This window comes from Seriola aureovittata, chromosome 10 (assembly GCF_021018895.1).
Source record: "Seriola aureovittata isolate HTS-2021-v1 ecotype China chromosome 10, ASM2101889v1, whole genome shotgun sequence".
Taxonomy (NCBI): Eukaryota; Metazoa; Chordata; class Actinopteri; order Carangiformes; family Carangidae; genus Seriola; species Seriola aureovittata.
This window is the reverse complement of record NC_079373.1, coordinates 826,771-846,089: the sequence shown is the minus strand read 5'-3', so window position 1 is coordinate 846,089 and position 19,319 is coordinate 826,771. Positions and strand designations below refer to the sequence as shown.

Genomic DNA, 19,319 nt, shown 5'->3' with positions numbered 1-19,319 from the left:
AGAGCCAGATTTGGAGTGCTGCTCAATTTCAAAAAACTGGATGGACCTCTGCAGCACATTAAGCACCGGAGATGAAGGTGACATTGATGGAAAGGAGATGGCTGTGGAAATACGCAACTTGCTGAGCTTGCCATCTGATGACATGACTGCACTACACCTACCTAAGGTTATCTGTGGGACAGGATCGCCTCACTGGTTTTGCCATAATCAGCATCAATCATGAGATTTGCAAGCAGCTCTCATATGATGACATAATTGATGACTTTGCTTCTACAAAAGCCAAGAAGCAGAGGTTTTGAGGGGCTTAGGGTAGATCAGGTTAAAACATAAGACTGTGATGATACAGATAATGATCACGTTGTGATCATGTTATATAGTTCTATATGGTTCCTTTAAAACTACAACATAAGTATTCTTTTTATTATTGGTTTGTTTTCATTGTTGCACTTTAAAATATATGCTGGTTTATTGTGTTTTCATTCTAGGTGATATGTTGATTTCTGTTCATCTTGTGCAATGGCCTAAAAAAACAGCAAGAGATCCAAAATGGTCCTGAAGGGCTTGTGTTACATGTGAAAGGTTCCTTACTACCTTAACAGTAGTATTTTTCATACTAGTTTTTAGTTTTTTATTGTTGGGCTTGGCCCAATTTAATTTTTTATTTATTTATTTATTATAGTTTTGGGTTGGTGGTGTGAGAAATATTATATTAAGTTATGTTAAATGTTTAAGAACCTTCTTTTTACAATTTAAAATAAATATTTTTGAGGAACACTGCATCAGTTTCATTTATTGACATATAGAGGATCCCCATTGTTTACCTTGTATTATCATTTTCTATCAGTTCTTGCTTGGGCTGAACAACTTCAGATTTTTGTTTTCACAACTCCAGCCTGTTTTCCTCTTAAAATGTAATAGATTGTTGCATCTTTGTGGATCACCTAAAAGGGTTAGGAATCTATCCATTGTAGTTTGACAAAATAAGGGCCCCCAAAAAGCCAGAAACGGCCCCTGTCTGTGTGTGTGTGTGTGTCTGTGTGTGTGTGTGTGTGTGTGTGTGTGTGTGTTTGTGTGTGTGTGTGTGTGTGTGTGTGTGTGTGTGTGTGTGTGTGTGTGTGTGTGTGTGTGTGTGTGTGTGTGTGAGGGAGGGGCTCCGGGCTTGTCAGCGGGAGGAGCGGCAGCAGGAGGAAGAGGCAGCCACATACTGACTGCTCACTGACCGGTTACTGTGTGAAAATGTCCACGATTGAAACGCTGAGAGCTTTCGTTAACCAGAGACTGACCGCTGCTGTAGAAGACATCTTCAGGCTGCTGGAAACAACCATATCAACCTACGAAGAAGAGATCGATCGGCAGCGAAGACTGCTGGAGGATGTTGACAAGCCCGACACCCACACAGGTCCGTGAAGGCCCCTCGTTAAAGAGAACTGATCAAAGTCTTTAATGCTGCTTTACAAGGTCGAAGCTGGACAATAACAAACTGAACAGCAGAGACAGAGTCAGGCTGTTAGCCTCCACAGCTGTTTTACATCAATCCACAGCAAAGACGGAAGTTGACTGATTTCAACCTTCATAATAAAAGCGTGGAGCAAATAATGCAAATAATGTTTCAACATGCAAAAAACTACTGAATTATATGGAAGCCGAGAAAGGCCAGACTTGCAAATATTTTTCTATCCCGTTATCTCAAGATAACAAAGTTAGTTAATCCTAGATAGAAAGATATCAGGAGAAAACGATTTGTTGTTATTCCGGGTTAATGAAATAATTATCCTCTTATCTATAACAAAGCTTGTTTTCTCATTATAATTACTCTGTTAGTCAGATATCAAGTGTGCCAAGCCAGTTTGCAGATGGAAAGTTGTAGTGCCCTAAAGTGAAAATGTCAGGATGACACATTGATCAACACCTCAGGGAATTTTTCAATCATGGGCAGAAATCACACTGTGTCTTTTCATACAAGATCATCTTCAGATCAGTCCTCGTCAGTTAACGAGTTACTAAGGATTGTTGCTAAGAAGGAGTGATACTGCGACTTGGTGTATGAAGTTGAGTCTTTCTCCTGATAAGCTCGGGAAGTGGCCAGCCCAGTGGAATCCACTGGTTAAACCCCGATTAGCTTATTTCAGATATATCTACGGTGGCCCTGGGAGCTCAATGCACTGCATCATCAGAAAATACATGTAAACAGATCAAACACAAACAACTACAGAGAATATCTTCAATTTGACAACACATGAGCTGCAAATACTCACAACACAAAAGAAGTGTTTCCAGGGGACACTAAACAGTGATGAACCTGCTGGGACGCACTTGTTGTTCAATGCTTTTAACTTCAAAAGTCACAATTGGGTATTGAACAACTAGTGATGAAGATGTTTTCTGAATTTGCAGCATGTGTGTGTGTACTTGTGTGTATTTACAGCTCATGTGCTATCAAATTGACAAGCTCATTTAGGAACCATTAGAGAGCCTAGGTTGAATTTTCAATACAACATTTTCACAGTAAAGCATCCTGGGACATAAGAATGTACAATGTGTTTGTCAACTATCAAATACATTATATTAATAGCTTTTTTCTGTATTTCAGTTTTACCTCCAGGTGTCCAAAAACTGATTGTCAGAAAACAAGACCAGCAGGAGTGGAGGACCAGACTTGACCAGGAGGACCAATAAGCCCCGCATATTAAAGAGGAACAGGAAGAACAGTGTGTCAGTAAGGATGTAGAACAGCTTAAAGAACTGAAGGAGTCTGATACTACTGAATTCCCATTCACCACTGTGCCTGTGAAGAGTGAAGACGATGAAGACACAGCTCAGTCCTTGCAGCTTCATCAAAGACAAACTGAGGAGAACAGAGAGGTAGGGCCTCCAGCCAGCAGCCCAGCTCAACAGATGGAAGCACAGACTGACAGCCATCATCAGCTGCTGTCTTTATACTGTTGTGAATCAGAGACTGAGGACAGTAATGACGACTGGAAGGAGACAGGACAACAAGAAAAAAATGACAGCACTGCCAATCATAATAAATCTCATAGCCGGGAAAGGCCATTTAGTTGCACAGTTTGTGACAAAAGATTTGGTTGCAAAGGAAATCTCCACGCCCACATGAGAAGCCATACAGGAGAGAAGCCGTTCACCTGCACTGTCTGTAACAAAAGCTTCAGTGCAAAGGTCAATCTCAAGACTCACATGAGAAGTCATACAGGGGAGAAACCATTCAGCTGCTCAGTCTGCAACAAAAGTTTTAGTCAAAAGAAGACATTAGTCATACACTTAAGAAGTCATACAGGGGAGAGACCATTCAGTTGCTCATTCTGTGGAAAACGTTTTAGTGAAAAGGGAACTTTGAAGAGACACATTAGAGTTCACACAGGAGAGAAACCGTACAGCTGCAGTGTTTGTGATCGGACCTTTAGTTTGCTATCACATGTTAAAAGCCATAAATGTGCAGGTGGAAGCAATAACAAGTGAAGCTGTATAGGCTGTTTTTTTCAAACTGAGGCCCTGTTCAGACCTGGTATTAACATCCATCTCAAGTGATCCAATCACAAGCGGTCAGCGGTCAGTTCAGGTGTGAACGCACCCAAGACGCATTGAGGACGCATTTGAGATCCAATCACTCAGACCACATTCAGAGGAGGTCTGGACCACATGTGTCCATATTCTTTTAGCAGTGTGAACGTGAATGTGTCCTGGACCACACTGAAGGAACAACTACTCTACTGTCACAGTCTGATTAGTCCCAACACAGTTTATACTGAAACCAAATAATATTTTAAATTTATTTCAAATGAGTAAAACCTGATTTCACTGTAGAGCTGTGAGCATTGATTCACTCCACCCCTTCTTACCCCACTCTCTCTCTCTCTCTCTCTCTTTCTCACTCACTCACTCACTCACTCACTCACTCACTCACTCACTCTCACTCACTCACTCACTCACACACACACACACACACACACACACACACACAGTCCTGTCTGTTGGATTGGCTAAAAACAGCAACTCATACCTGCTTATTTGCATATAAAGCGGGAAGTGAGATCTGATCACAAGTCATCACTGCAGACACTACTGACCACTTGTGATCGGATCACTGAAGACACATGTTAATGCAGGTCTGTACAGGTTTAGCTGAGTTAAGCTGTGGTCAGAACACTACACTGGTGTGTTGCATCCACTCCCAGTGAGACTATGGATGGACACGATAAGTCTTGGGGTTTGAAGATGCACATTGGTTTAGAATACGATAAGATAAGATTTTACAACTCTAGGGTGTTATCATGGGGCAAACCTTTTATGCTCCATCTCCATCAGCTAAACGTAGAATTATAGCATTCATTTTATACATTTATCAGGAACAGGTACTTGACACGGTGCATCACTGAATGATGTTACATTGCAACAGGGGGATGAATAAAGTTTTTATCTATCTTCAAGATGATGGGGGAGCATGTTCTCTTTGGGATGAACCAATGTATTTTCACCACCGCATGTGCTGAATTAGCAGTATTTATGTGGGGTTTCTGTCATGAAGCAAACAACAATAGAGAATAGAAAATGTAATGAAGTAGAAAATCTGTCAAATAACATGTACTACAAATATGCCACAGGAATGTAAAGTCATTTGTAAAACAAAGTTATAAGTAAGAACAAAGTAAGCAGACATCATTCAATATGAATTGGCAACATACTCCTTACACAGCAATTCTAGACTGTACAGATGAAGGCCAGGTTATGCTAAAATGGATTAGGTTGTGTGATGTGTTCACTGACCACATCTGACGGCAAAGTATTTACAAAGGTTGAGAATGGCCACTCTCATGTGGGTTGAAAAGCCTGCTGTCACAGACGTGAGATGTGATAATCATTCAAATGGGGATAACATCACACACTCACACATACTTTTTCCCTGTACTAGATGCTTGTACATACATATATATGGGTGAAACCTAATGTTAGAATTTTACATTACAGTGCTGTTTGGTGTGTCAAAGAGAATATTCCATTCAGAGTTGTTAGGGAAAATGGGAAGAATATATAGTGGTAGAAATATGGACAAATGAAGGACAGTTTGCCATCATATATTATAACCATGTAGAAAGCTAGATATGGATTCATGGACAGACTAGGGACCATATTTTTGGTGTGGGGATTGTCATTCACATAGCAGCTTATAGGCAGGGAAAAAGACAGATACAAATAAGGAGATAATACAACTATTGGATGATGTGTCGTAATGATGGGAGGTACATATGGGTACAGCCTTTTTATATACAGTCTATGGTAACAGTCTAGCACTAGATTTGACACTGGTATCAAGCGAGGTGGGCAGATGTAGTCAGAACAACACAAAACATTAATTCCAATGAATACAGATGGACCAAAGGAGAAATAGAAACACTGGATTCACTTTTGTTGTCCCAGAACAGTTGGGATGTTAGCTATTGAAATGACAATGCAGTGGATAGTACAAAGTAAACTAAAAAAGGTCATATTATATCAGTTACTGATATCACTCCGCTCCATGTAATCCCAAAACAGACAAAATTTCCTCCATGAAAAGTAACCGGTTAGTGTTTAGCGTTGTGTGTGTAGTGTTTGGATGAAGAGGCCAACACCAGGACATTGTGGGAGGCAATCACCATTTATTCCAACAAAAGAGGTAAATAATAAAATCCTCCGGGAAATTGTGATCATGTAACTTAGCCCCTACACAAAATAAACGACACAATATATTAGTGTACTACACAATGAATTTAAGATAGCAATTGAGCACATGAACACAGTTTAACAGAAAGGCTAAAACATGGAAATTACCTCTATCACAGTGTTGTCACTTACCTCTCCTGTGGAGTACAATAGCAAGACAGGAGAAGTAAAGGAGGGAGACTCCACTTTATAGTGGGGAGCCCACGGAAGTGCACATAGGGAAACAGAAACTTTCAAACGTTCCACATAGTGACGCTGGAGGCTAACCTGTCGGGTTATAACTATTAACACAGATTTTGTGAGATACTGCTGTATAATTGACTGTGTTACAGATGTATTTGAAACACTATTCAGACTTCATTGTATCGAAACAGCAGTCTGGATTATGGGGATCCCAGCTCATAGAGGCATTGAGGGGAATGAAATAACATATTCTCTAGTTAAAAAAGCTCTGAAACAGAAGCAAATTTTGGAGAGTATGTGGTTACTTTGAGTAAAGCCAAAGCAGTTATACAGAGAAATATCATCACTGCTTGGTAAGGAAACAACACTGTCGAAATGAAAACAACGATTATATCATGTCTGAGATTAGGACACAGGTTTAAATAAAGCAATGCATTTAATGGGGAAACATCTAGGACTATGTGAATGTGGCTCAGAGGAAGAAACGGCTGAACATGTCTCATGTCGCTGCCAGAATTATAAAACACACAGAGAAAATCTAAAGAATGAATTAAAGAGTTGTGGGGTGAGAGTATTGACTCCATGAACTGCACATACACATTTCATTTTAAGAAGTAATTTAACGATGAGGAAGATAAATGTTCTTAAAATAAACTACGTTAATAAATAGAATTTGTTCATTCGTTTATTTGTTTGTTTGTTCGTTTATTTTTCGTTCGTTTGTTTATTTATTTATCCAGTCCTCGTGGAAATCGGGAACTCTGGCCCACAATCCAGCATTGTATCCAGCGGTAATGCACCTAAAACGCTAGGTGCCATCCGCAATTAATCAAGAAGAAGAAGAAGCAGAAGCGAATAGGTGTTGTGCCAAAAAGTGACTGCCTGCCAAAAAGTGATTTCCGTCCGCGGGTGCGCGCGCAGCCTGTTAAAGCTGAAAAGCGCAGTTTCCATACGTCTACAGCTGCTTTCATCTGGATCTAACAGCCATTACGAACAAATACAGTAACTCTATGTCCGAGCTAATAGTGATGTCATGTATGTGTGAGACGATAACGTTTATTTCAACAGAATTTGCGGCCATAAACGTGTTTGCTGTTTATAGTATAATCAGGCATAATATTAACGTGATTACAGTCAATAACGTTATTTTTATGTTTGTGTGTTTGTCATGTCTGATATCCTTGTTAAATAGACTGTAATTAACATGATGTATGTCTGACTTATGTATGCAATAAAGACATTTGGGACTGAAAGGGTTTTCTGCCCCAAAATTACTTCAAATCACTCACCACAATTATGATTTGAAGATTATACCACAACCACTACTCTTTACCTGTTGAAAACTCTGTAAAGGGCCAGTGCAACACATACAATGCAGTTTTTTACTTGCCAAAAATTGATTCCTGCTCCCAATTTGATACTGAAAGGGTTTTTCTTCCACAAAATGACTTCATATCACTCATCAGAGTTATATTTAGAAGATTATACCATAACCAGTACAGTAGTAAAAAATTGATTCCAGCTCTTAATGTTTGACTTAAAAGGTATATATATTTGTAGATATATAAATATATATTTATATGTGTATTATATATGTATATATATATATAGAGAGAGAGAGAGAGAGAGAGATTGTCCACGCATACTTGATTGAGATGTCCGCGCATATTTGATCGACACGTCCACATCCAGGTATTAACCAAAGTTCCATGCACAGAAAGAGGTGTGACGTGTTCAAAATCTACAGTTACATCATCTCAATTAACCTGAGAACGCACAGATTGCGACATCCTATACACTCTAAACTCTTAAGTGACGCTAAAATGAAAACTTTTTTATGACATTCTAAATCACACGGATGGGGAAAATGATAGTTTGTTTTTTGGTTGTTGTTTCATATGTCAGGTGAACCAGTGTACTGCATGCCGGGCCAGCGGTGTGATCATCAAACAGGAGGTGGAATACAAACCAATAAAAGGTAAAAAACAACAACAGAGGTATTGTTTTTATATCATCTTTGACTGAAAATAAGTTATTAACAGAAATTTAAATTTTACAGGAAATATGACACATTAATCAATCAATATTTTCTGTATTATAGGTTACCAAACCGTTTGAGCTGATTGTAATGGACTAAACGGGAAAGTAAAAACCACCATTACAGGGAATCCGTATATATGTGTACTGATTGACTATTTAACCAAGTAGCCCCAGGCATACGCCATCAAATCTAAAACTGCAGAGGAAGTAACTCAATGCATCCTCAAATTTTTTTATCAGTTTGAAGCTCCAAAGAGGATTCTGACTGATCAAGGCTGGGAGTTTGTGAACGAAGTATGTTTGAATAACTACTGACATGAAATAAATATATAACGAACATTTATCATATACAGAATTTTGGTAATGGCTTATTTAACTATTATATTCACTGGCTATCCCAGTCACATCTTATTCCATCTATGAATATTTTTTATTTACTGTCTTTATTTATTCCAAATACAGATAAACAGAAATGTCTGAAAAATACTAGGGATACAAAGAAGCCTTTGTTCACCCTACCATCCACAGATTAATGGGCTGGTGGAGAAGATGAATGGCACCATCCAGAGATATGTCTATTTTAACATGTGATAAGTAACACTTTTAAATAATTTTTTACTTCTTATCCAAAAAAATGTATTAAAGACTTAAAAACTTTTTAAGAACTGCTCTATTCTTTTTTTCTTTTTTTCTAGGGCACTGTCCAAATTGGTCCAGGAAAAAACTAATGAATGGGACAAGCATTTGGACGCTGTCATGTTTGGCCTGAGCACAAAGCGCCAAATGACGACCAAATACTCATCTTTTTTTAATGTTCGGGAGAGAGGCGAGGTTTCCATCTCAAATACCTGATCAATACAGGGTGAGTTGCACTTTGTATATTGATGAAACAAACATTTTAAATATAGTCATAATGTAACATGAGCACAATGTATGTATTAGTGCTTTAATTAAATTGTGAAATAATTTCATAGGTGGATAGCAGTATTGAAGACAACCTGTCTGTTGAGGAGGTAACAGAGGACGTCCTCAAGCTTGATGATGCTCTTCAGAGTGCTATCCTTAACAGCAAGGACAAACCTCACAAAAAGTCGAAAGGCACAAAGCCTACTCCCTACTTTCAGGTGGGCATGAAGGTCTTGAGATTAAATGTTCAGAGCCAGCAGAGGACAGGGGGTAAATTGGATCCAACTTACCTTGGGTCATACACCATTTTGGCAATTGCAGGGAAAAGTGTGAACCTTGTAGACAGCCAAGGAGTGATGATCCCAAAAATCAATACAGATCACTTGGCTGCATATACGGAGGAACAACCAAGAGTTCTATACAAACTTTCAGTGGATTGGTCCACCATCTCATCCTCCTCAGGCCCGCCTACCATCCCGTCCTCTGCTGGCTCGCCTACCATCCCGTCCTCTGCTGGCCCGCCTACCATCCCGTCCTCTGCTGGCTCGCCTACCATCCCGTCCTCTGCTGGCTCGCCTACCATCCCGTCCTCTGCTGGCCCGCCTACCATCCCGTCCTCTGCTGGCTCGCCTACCATCCCGTCCTCTGCTGGCCCGCCTACCATCCCGTCCTCTGCTGGCCCGCCTACCATCCCGTCCTCTGCTGGCTCGCCTACCATCCCGTCCTCTGCTGGCTCGCCTACCATCCCGTCCTCTGCTGGCTCGCCTACCATCCCGTCCTCTGCTGGCTCGCCTACCATCCCGTCCTCTGCTGGCTCGCCTACCATCCCGTCCTCTGCTGGCTCGCCTACCATCCCGTCCTCTGCTGGCTCGCCTACCATCCCGTCCTCTGCTGGCCCGCCTACCATCCCGTCCTCTGCTGGCTCGCCTACCATCCCGTCCTCTGCTGGCCCGCCTATCATCCCGTCCTCTGCTGGCTCGCCTACCATCCCGTCCTCTGCTGGCCCGCCTACCATCCCGTCCTCCTCAGGCCCGCCTACCATCCCGTCCTCTGCTGGCTCGCCTACCATCCCGTCCTCTGCTGGTTTGTGTTGGGACATTTTTAACACTGGTCCATAAAGGGAGTTCGAAAGTGAGGTGAGGTGTTAACATTCTTTTCTTTTATAATGGTTTACCTGTTGACCATAGTTTTCAGTTAGGCACACACAATTTGATTTACTGTTTGACATGCTAAATATGTTTTTAACCTTTTATTTTTAAATTACAGGTTATCAATGCATATCTGACCCTGCTTGTAAACAAATATAATGAGGAGAACACAGAGAGGGCTTTTGCACTGGACTCCTTTGAAATTACACGGATATGGCAGAGAAAAAAACCCCAAAATTAAGGTATTAAACAATATTATCTCATGTTATTGTACTAAGAAATAATGCACAATATATTATAATCACTACACATTTTTGATTTGTTATGTTATCTTACAGATTGTCCCCCGGCTGTACAAATTCATCGTGGGCATTGTCAGTGAGGGTCATCACTGGATGCTCGTGGTAATTATTTTTTTCAACTTGATGGTATTGTGTTTTATATGTATGTATATTTAAAATTACTGTGTGTGTGTGTGTGTGTGTGTGTGTGTACATGTTCTTCAGCTGCACATGCAGTCTGCATAGTATTGCTGAAGAACTACAAAGCTACTCATACAGCATATTTATTAAATTGTAACTCTATATTTAGGTGATCTTACCAGCAGAGAGAAAAACTGTTTTTCTGGATCCACTGGGTGAAAGAAAAACATCTGTTGAACACTGCAAGGACATCACGAGGTAATTTAGTATGCATTCTTTTAGGACACTGTAAGTACAATAGGTAAAAAATCATGGACAAGGAAATAACATCTGTGTATCTGAGCTGTGAATTAAAGTTATGTATAGATAATTAGATGTTAAACGTGCCAATATGGCAGAATTTATCAAGTCAGTACAGTATAATGCTTATTTCATAATAGCGATACATTACAACAACTCAAATAGACAAGTTAATACATTTACTTCGGGGAAAGTCTTAGATGCGGAAGTTAGAAACTCAAAGAAAAGGATTATACATTTTGGAAAAATGATAGGCCTGTTAAATATTTGTGATCCACCCACTGCTACAGAACTTTAATAATAGAGACCTTTCTTAGGCTGTTATTTCACCGCATAATTTTTCATCATCCTTTCCAGCCATGTTAAGATAAGTCCCTTTCCTAGAGTCTTACTTTATTGTATCTTAGATTTTTGATTTCCTATCCCAATTATCAAGCAAATGAGAAAAAAAAATTAAGCTAATAAAAGGTTGTACTAATATTGTTTTCCAGTACTGTACTAAAAATAAATTCGGCTTTTACAAAACTTGATTTATTTGTAAGTCTAAGTTATGTCTCCTTTCCTTTGAAATCCAGTTTTTACTTCCTCATTCTCCATTGTTGTGCTTTATTCCACTATTAAATGTGGTTGGAACCAGTAAGAAACTTTGCATATTTTGGTGTTATCAAAATTATAATGACATTGATGCAGTGGATATTATAAATATTTACTTTATTAAAAGACTGTTAAAGTAAGGTTGGACCAATTTATACTGCATATATAGATTATATGTATTTGTCTTTTTAGGTCACTCATGAGACACAGGGGGCTAAATCCTTCAAGATGGGGGGGGAAACAAAGCCTCAGCCACTTCAACATGATGCAACATCCTGTGGGGCCTGTGCATTGAAGCTATGTATTACAGCATGATTAAGCTTAATGTTAGGATTGGAATTAAAGTAATATTGAATCTACAGCAGCAAGTTACAGCTCTTGGATCATCAAAATAACACATTTAATTGGTAATCCGCACACTGGCTATTACGATTACATGTAGACAATCTAGAAACATTCATGAGACATCTGAAAGTTGTAACATGAATTAATAGGCTAATGTTAATCACATTAACTCCATCATTTATTAGATGGTCTAAAACTAACTCTGAATTTAGCCTTAAATTCTTGACGTTACACAAAAGCATGTTTGATAACCATGCGTGGATGCAAAGGCTTTAGAAAATAAATTCATGAAAAATTTGCACAGAACAAGTGCAATGCTCCTTTTTGTCAAAGTTAAAGTAAGAGTATTACTCAAAAGTCAAGTTATTTGATATGTCTATACAGAGGAAATTTAGAATGTAAAATAGTTAAGAATATTCTGACATTCCATGTTACATTGGGTTGCTTTAATTAATTAAAATTACACAAAGACTAATGCTACTGTTAATTTTGGGCATTGGGTGGTTCAATAACTTTCAAACACTTCTTGTAAGATTACTGTTCCTTCCCATAATAAATCCATTGTTGCACCTCTTATTCACAGTTTGCTGAGTGCATCTTGGGTGGATCACCTCTAGAATTTGACAATTCAACTTCTGGTGTAAACACCATAAGAGAGAACATTGCTGTCTCTCCTCTGGAGAATACAGGTGTTTATTTTTCTTCCTTTTTATAGTTAATATATTAGGCTATCATTTACTCTGACAAACATTGCTCACAGTTAAAGGAAATTATCCTTGTTCCTTGTTTTAGCAGATGACTTGACTGACCTGTGTCGTCTCTCTGGGGAACTGGATGGGGACACTCATTGGGTAACTGCTTGTGTTTTCCTTGTCCTTCTTTAGATTTATTTAAAAAAACCTAAACGTTATTTCAAATTCCATAAGACATGAAGGCACAAAACAAAATTGATTGTTTATTGTTTTATTGTGTTTAAAATTATAATTGTATAACAATTTAATCATAATTCTTTGTTTTCCTGTTGTCAAATTCAGATTGGCTGTGAGATTGTCCCACGGTGGTTCCACAGGAGCTGTGTCAAGAACCCACAAAAAGGCAGAAGGAAATTAATTGTGTAGCATGCCAGTAGCAACTGTAGCTACTGGCATGTATCTGGAATGTATATAATTGTATCTTGTTCGCATGATGTTCACACATTTTATGATAGTTGTGGTTATGTATGTATGTATGTATGTATTTATATATCTATGTATGTATGTATGTATGTTTGTATGTATGTATGTCTGTATGTATATATGTATGTATGTATTTATATATGTATGTATGTATGTATGTATGTATGTATGTATGTATGTATAGAATAATTTAATTTTGTGATATGAAGTCATTTTGTGGAAAAAAAAAACCCTTTCAGTATCAAATTGGGAGCAGGAATCAATTTTTGGCAAGTAAAAAACTGCATTGTATGTGTTGCACTGGCCCTTTACAGAGTTTTCAACAGGTAAAGAGTACTGGTTAAGGAATAATCTTCAAATCATAATTGTGGTGAGTGATTTGAAGTAATTTTGGGGCAGAAAACCCTTTCAGTCCCAAATGGCTTTATTGCATACATAAGTCAGACATACATCATGTTAATTTCAGTCTATTTAACAAGGATATCAGACATAACAAACACACAAACATAGAAATAACATTATTGACTGTAATCACGTTAATATCATGCCTGATTATACTATAAACAGCAAACACGTTTATGGCCGCAAATTCTGTTGAAATAAACGTTATCGTCTCACACATACATGACATCACTATTAGCTCGGACATACAGTTACTGTATTTGTTCGTAATGGCTGTTTGATCCAGAAAGCAGCTGTAGACGCATAGAACTGCGCTTTTCAGCTTTAACAGGCTGCGCGCGCACCCGCGGACGCAAATCACTTTTTGGCAGGCAGTCACTTTTTGGCACAACACCTGCAGCAGCCGCTTGCGCTCCGACTTTTTTTCACTCTGTTCGGAGAAGTTGTTTCTGTTCGTCGTGTGACAATGTGTAAAATCCGGACTCTGAGGACGCTGGTGAACCAGCGGCTGAGCGCGGCTGTAGAAGAGATATTTCGACTGTTTGAAACAACTATAGCGGAATATGAAGAAGAGATTCAGCGCCAACGCAGACTGTTGGAGGTTGTGGAGAGGCCTGTAGGGCAGGTAACCAAAGCAGGTTAGTGGGCTTTTTTCTGCTTCACCGATCTCATTACGGCATCAGTTTAGTCCGTTGACACTATTTCCAACGATGAATGGCGGAGTGATGTTGGGGGGAGGGACTGTGTTTTTATCAATGCAGTCAGTGGTGTTTAATGGTTGGTTGCTAGTAGCCAGCTGCTAGTACATTAAAAACCCCAGTTAGCCTCCCACAAGGGGCAGCTGGTCCGGAGCATAGCAACCGGCAGCCCGTCGCGAGCAGAGAGATAAACCCTTTTTACACAGACAGCCCACTATGTTGTCGATAAGTCCATTGTCCTTAGTGACGTTAAAGTTAGATGCTTCGAAGTGCAGCTGAACTCTTCCGGTGGAGCTTATATCATTTTAGACTAGCACAACAGTTAGTTCAGACCAAGTCCTTTTATTGGACGAGAGTGATTCCATGAGTGCTGACGGAGTACAACAGCGCTGGGACTTTTAACTCCATGTATCACTCCGCTTCACAGGTGTTCTATTAACCGTTAATCTATCTTAGATTGTAACAAATTTAGCAAAGATGAAAGTATTTTCAGAATAACATGTGAATTAAATGATGTCTGGTCGTCAGAAGAGGATGAAGGGAAGAAGCCTGGATCCTTCAGCGCACACCTGAGGTAACGTGAAGACAAAGTAGCAAGTATCATAGTGTGCACTGTGCAGGTCAAAATGTTTGTGTTGCTTAGCAACAGCCCAGTACCAGTCCTGTTGCAGAACCAATTGTGTTGGGGTAGCCAAATGAAAGATAAAATAAACAAACAAACCATAATCTGTTGTTGTTTATTGAACTAATATGGCGCTTGTAGAACTGTTGTATAAGCAGCCTCATACCTATGACCTAATCACAGCCGGGCTGATATTCAGTACAGCATCACTCCGTCTCATGTGATATTGCTTAATTATAACCTCACTGATGATGTGTGAAGCCTCGCGTTTCATCTGTACCACATGACTGTTTTTGGTGGTGGTTCGAACAGAGATTCTCCATAACAAAGAATCCTTTTTCTTCTTTCTTTTAGATGTTACACAGCTGTTGGCGATTAAACAGGAGGTTCCCTCTGAGCAGCAGGACTGGAGGACCAGTCTGGACCAGGAGGACCCAGAGCCCCCACACATTAAAGAGGAACAGGGGGAAGTCTGGAGCAGTCAGGAGGGAGAGCAGTTTCAAGGACTTGAGGAAGATGATATCACCAAGTTCACCAGTGTCCCTGTGAAGAGTGAAGATGATGAAGAGACTCGGTCCTCACAGCTTCATCAAAGGCAAACTGAGGAGAACAGAGAAACAGAGCCTCCAGCCAGCAGCTTAGCTCAACAGATGGAAGCAGACTCTTCTGATTCCGAGACTGAATACAGTAATGACGAGTGGAAGGAGACAAGGGAACTTCAGCCAGGTTCAACTTTTGTAAAACATAATGAAGTCCATATAATTGTTGAAAAATGTCATTGTAGTATTGGAAAGAAAACATATAAGTGCTCTGAGTGTGGTAAAAAATTTAGCTTGAAGGGATCTCTGCAGAGACACATTCGAGGTCATACAGGAGAGAAACCATTTAGCTGCTCAGTCTGTGGTAAAAAATTCGGCCGGAAACAACATCTGCAGGAACATGTGATAATTCATACAGGGGAGCAACCATTTAGCTGCTCGGTGTGTGGCAAAAAGTTTCGTTATAAAGCGGGCATGAGGAAACACATGAGAGCACACACAGAGTCAGACCACACCTCACCACTGTGTGAAAAAATGTTCAACCAGAGGGAAACTCTACCATCCCATATGACAGTTCATAGAGATGATCGAGCTGTCAGCTGGTCAATTTGTGAAAATGAATTTGAAGGAACTGCTCAAACATGAAATTCCACAAAGGGGAGAAACTCTACAGTTGCTCAATCCGTGCAAGAACTTTTAATGGAAAGCAAGTCCAAAGTCTCACATGAAGGTTCACACAGGGGACGCTACATACAGCTACAGTGTTTCCGGGAAAAGATTTACATGGATGTCGACCAATAAATCCCATGAGTGTGTTGCTGAGGGCAGCGCTCCAGGCTGCTGGTTGAGCTCAGTTGTAACTTATTATATTGAAACCATAGTCTTGTCATTCAGGAGGAATACCAATGCCTACCAATTAGTGTTGTGGTCAGAGATGGAGCTGGATCTGGAGACTGCTGAGACTGAGGGCAATGTTGCAAATCAATGAACCAGACTGGTGAATGGGGCTTTATGGGTTTTTCATGTTTGATTCATCTATTTATTTGTTTTTGTTTTTTTTCATCAATGACATCAATTACCTTTACTTTAGCCAAATATTATAAAGATAGATATTCAAGTCATAGTTTAATTAACATTCCAGAAAAATTACTATATCATGATATAAAACAATTGACAGTTTATTTGGTACACCTAGCTAAAGCCTCTTTTCAACAGATCCCACTATACTGCTGCTGAAAATCTTCCATTACGCCGTCTTTGCTGACACTGAACCTAACAAATCCAGCATTTGGTCGCTCCTGTGTGTGATAGCATACCAGCCTTCTGGAATCAGAGGTGTGGTGTGTAACACAACAGCAGCAATGTCTGGCTTCACACAGGATGCCGTCTGGGTCCGGATCAGGACAGCATGCAGATTGTTAGTGACCTCTTATGTAGAGTAATGTAAAAGTAATGTTTAAAGTTGAGTGTGAAAGTTTATTCTTGCCCTTGAAAACAGCAGTTTGACAAATGTTAACTTAAAGACCCATTTACTAGCATTTTGTGGATTATTAGCTATCAGAGTTTGCTTGGCTAGTTAACTAAGCAAACTCCATCTGCCAATGAAGACCACAAGGTGAGCTTGAAAGCTCCATAGTAAAATGACTTTGAGTTCAAATCATTTTGTTTCAATTTTTACTTTATATTATTTAGAAATTAAATTTGAGACAAATTGGCTGTAACATATTTGAAATGTTTACTATTTAATTTTATCTGCCTTTTATTTTTATCATTGTCCACATGAATGTAATTTTTTTTATAAGATGAATGTCAGTGATACAGCTGATAAGGTTTAAACCTCCATGTAGTTTTAGATAGGCAGACGGTATGCAGGGCATTTACCTGTATGTTGTGATGTGTTGCTTTTCTTCTACACATACTGTCTTAAATATTCAACAGCATCAGGAGGATTTGTAGACGTGTGTAAACTACACCTGCATAATGCACTAAAATGCCTTTTCAAATAAAATTCTTACGATCAATGCATTGGGGTCCTTAGTAGAACGTACTCAAAATACACTTACAGTATAACTTACAGTGTAACTGCATTAGTATGCTATAGATTGTTGAGTAGTTGGTACTTTGGTCATTCACTTCTTGTAGTAAAAACCTTTTTGTTTTAATATATATGATAGGAAGTATATCTATGATAATAGATATGAAGTCTAAGGAATGATCTGTGGCTTGACCAGCAATGGGGATACGTTTCTTAACAGAGATGTTTCTGTGTAATGTAAAAAGTGTTGGGAGAACTGCAAACTGAATTCCTTTCACCTACATAAGAAATCTCAGGGTGAGTGATATTTCAAAAGTAAACTGAAACTATTTGTCTGAAGAAATACTTGACTGGGTTTTTGTAGTTGAAAATGGATACTGATATTTAAGAGTTTAAAAAAAAATCTGTCAGATTATTGACTAATATTTGCTATAGACAAACACAAAAGGATCTCATAAATGTAACTCAAAGATATGTAGTGAACGGGACATATTACAGGTGTAACATACTTGCTACTTCTAAGGTAACCTAAAAATGGATTCAACTCTGAGCAGATTTGAAATTCAAGTTCAGGTTCAGTTTTATTGACATTGTCACCCTCACACCCCTTCACTTTCTTCACATACTGTTTTCTGGTTGCCCATCTATCCGTCTGTCCATCCCATTCTTGTGGAAACGACATCTCAGAAACGCCTTGACAGAACTTCTTCATATTTGGCACAAATATTAACTTGGACTCAAATATGAAACCGGATTTTGGTGGTCGAAGCTGAAAGGTCACAGTCACGGTGACCTCACAAAACGTGGTATTGGCCTTGTGAACGCATTATTTCCGTAACTCCTTGAGGGAATTTCTTCTTATTTGGTACAAACGTTCACTTGGACTCAAGGACGAACTGATTAGATTTTGTTGGTTAAAGGTCAAGGTCACTGTGACCTCACAAAAAATGATTTGACCTTGTGAACACAATATCTCGAGAACTCCTCAAGGGAGTCCCTTTGAATTTGGCACAAACATTCACTTAGATTTTGGGGGTCAAAGTTCAAGGGCGTAATGATTTCATAAAACACAGTTTTGGCTTTCACACAATATCTCTGTAATGCCTGGAAGGGAATTTCTTCAAATTTGGTAGAAACGTTGACTCAAGGATGAACTGATTAGACTTTGGGGGTCAAAGGTCAAGGTCACGGTGACCTCAGAAAATACTTTTTAGTCATTACTCAAGACTTCACACAGCAATTAGGACCAAATTTCACACAAATGGTGCATATTTTATATGAATGGATAAACAGGATGTAACCTGAAACTCATCTGAGTGGAGGAGGCAGACAACCACATGGAGGTGATTCTTCTTTATGTTGCAGCCTTAGGTTCATTTTTTCCCTCATCAATTTACACCTCATAACAACACAGTGAAAACTGAATTTTAGAAATGTCACATTGACATAAGTATTCAGACGCTTTGCTATGACTCTTGAAGTTAAGCTCAGGTTCCTCCATTTCTCTGGATGCTCTCTGAGATGTTTCTACACCTTGACTGGAGTCCTCAGCTGATTGGACATGATGTGAAAGACACACACCTGTCTATATCAGGTCTCACAGTTGACAATGCAGATCAGAGCAGAAACCATGAGGAGGAAGGAACTGCTGCAGAGCTCAGAGACAGGACTGTGTCAAGGCTCAAAAACATTTCTGCTGCACTGAAGGTTCCTGAGAAGAACAGTGGTCTCCACCATTCTTCAACAACCAGGACTCTTCTAGACCTGGACCTGGACTAACTGAGACACCAGGGAGAAGAGAGGAGACGAAGAACCTGAGGTCAGTCTGGCTGAGCTCCAGAGATCCTGATTGAAGATGGGAGGTCCACATCTTCCCTGCAAGCTGTTTCATCATTGTCCTGATTAGGTTCTGATGACAGTTGTGTCATTAGCAAACTTAATGATGCAGTTGGAGCTGGATGATGCAGTGCAGTCATATGTCAGAAGTGCGGTGAGCACAAAGCTGTGGCGAGTGCCATTACTCACTGTGTTGGTGCTGGAGGTGTAACTACCCATCTAGACTGATTGTGGTGCACTGAGGAGGTCCAGAACCCAGTTGCACAAGGAGGTGTTGAGGTCTAGCTGTTCTGTTGGGTTCAAGGACAGGCTTAAATGTCCTGAGTCTTAGCAATTTTTTTGTTTTTGTGAACTTCACA

The 19,319-nt window shown here is 39.5% G+C and overlaps 1 protein-coding gene across 1 annotated transcript in view; it reads left to right on the top strand.

Annotated features, from left to right (window-relative positions):
- Positions 1 to 1,173: 1,173 nt before the first annotated feature.
- The window catches only part of LOC130176168 (uncharacterized), a 30,511-nt gene continuing 12,365 nt past the window's right edge, over positions 1,174 to 19,319 (top strand). The window contains exons 1-7 of the mRNA XM_056387104.1: positions 1,174 to 1,399; positions 2,675 to 3,470; positions 8,634 to 8,769; positions 8,913 to 9,927; positions 12,446 to 12,504; positions 13,562 to 13,868; positions 14,905 to 15,722. Of these exons, the coding sequence (XP_056243079.1) occupies positions 1,237 to 1,399; positions 2,675 to 3,470; positions 8,634 to 8,769; positions 8,913 to 9,927; positions 12,446 to 12,504; positions 13,562 to 13,868; positions 14,905 to 15,722 (3,294 nt within the window). The 5' untranslated portion in view covers positions 1,174 to 1,236. The remainder of the gene's footprint in view (positions 1,400 to 2,674; positions 3,471 to 8,633; positions 8,770 to 8,912; positions 9,928 to 12,445; positions 12,505 to 13,561; positions 13,869 to 14,904; positions 15,723 to 19,319) is intronic.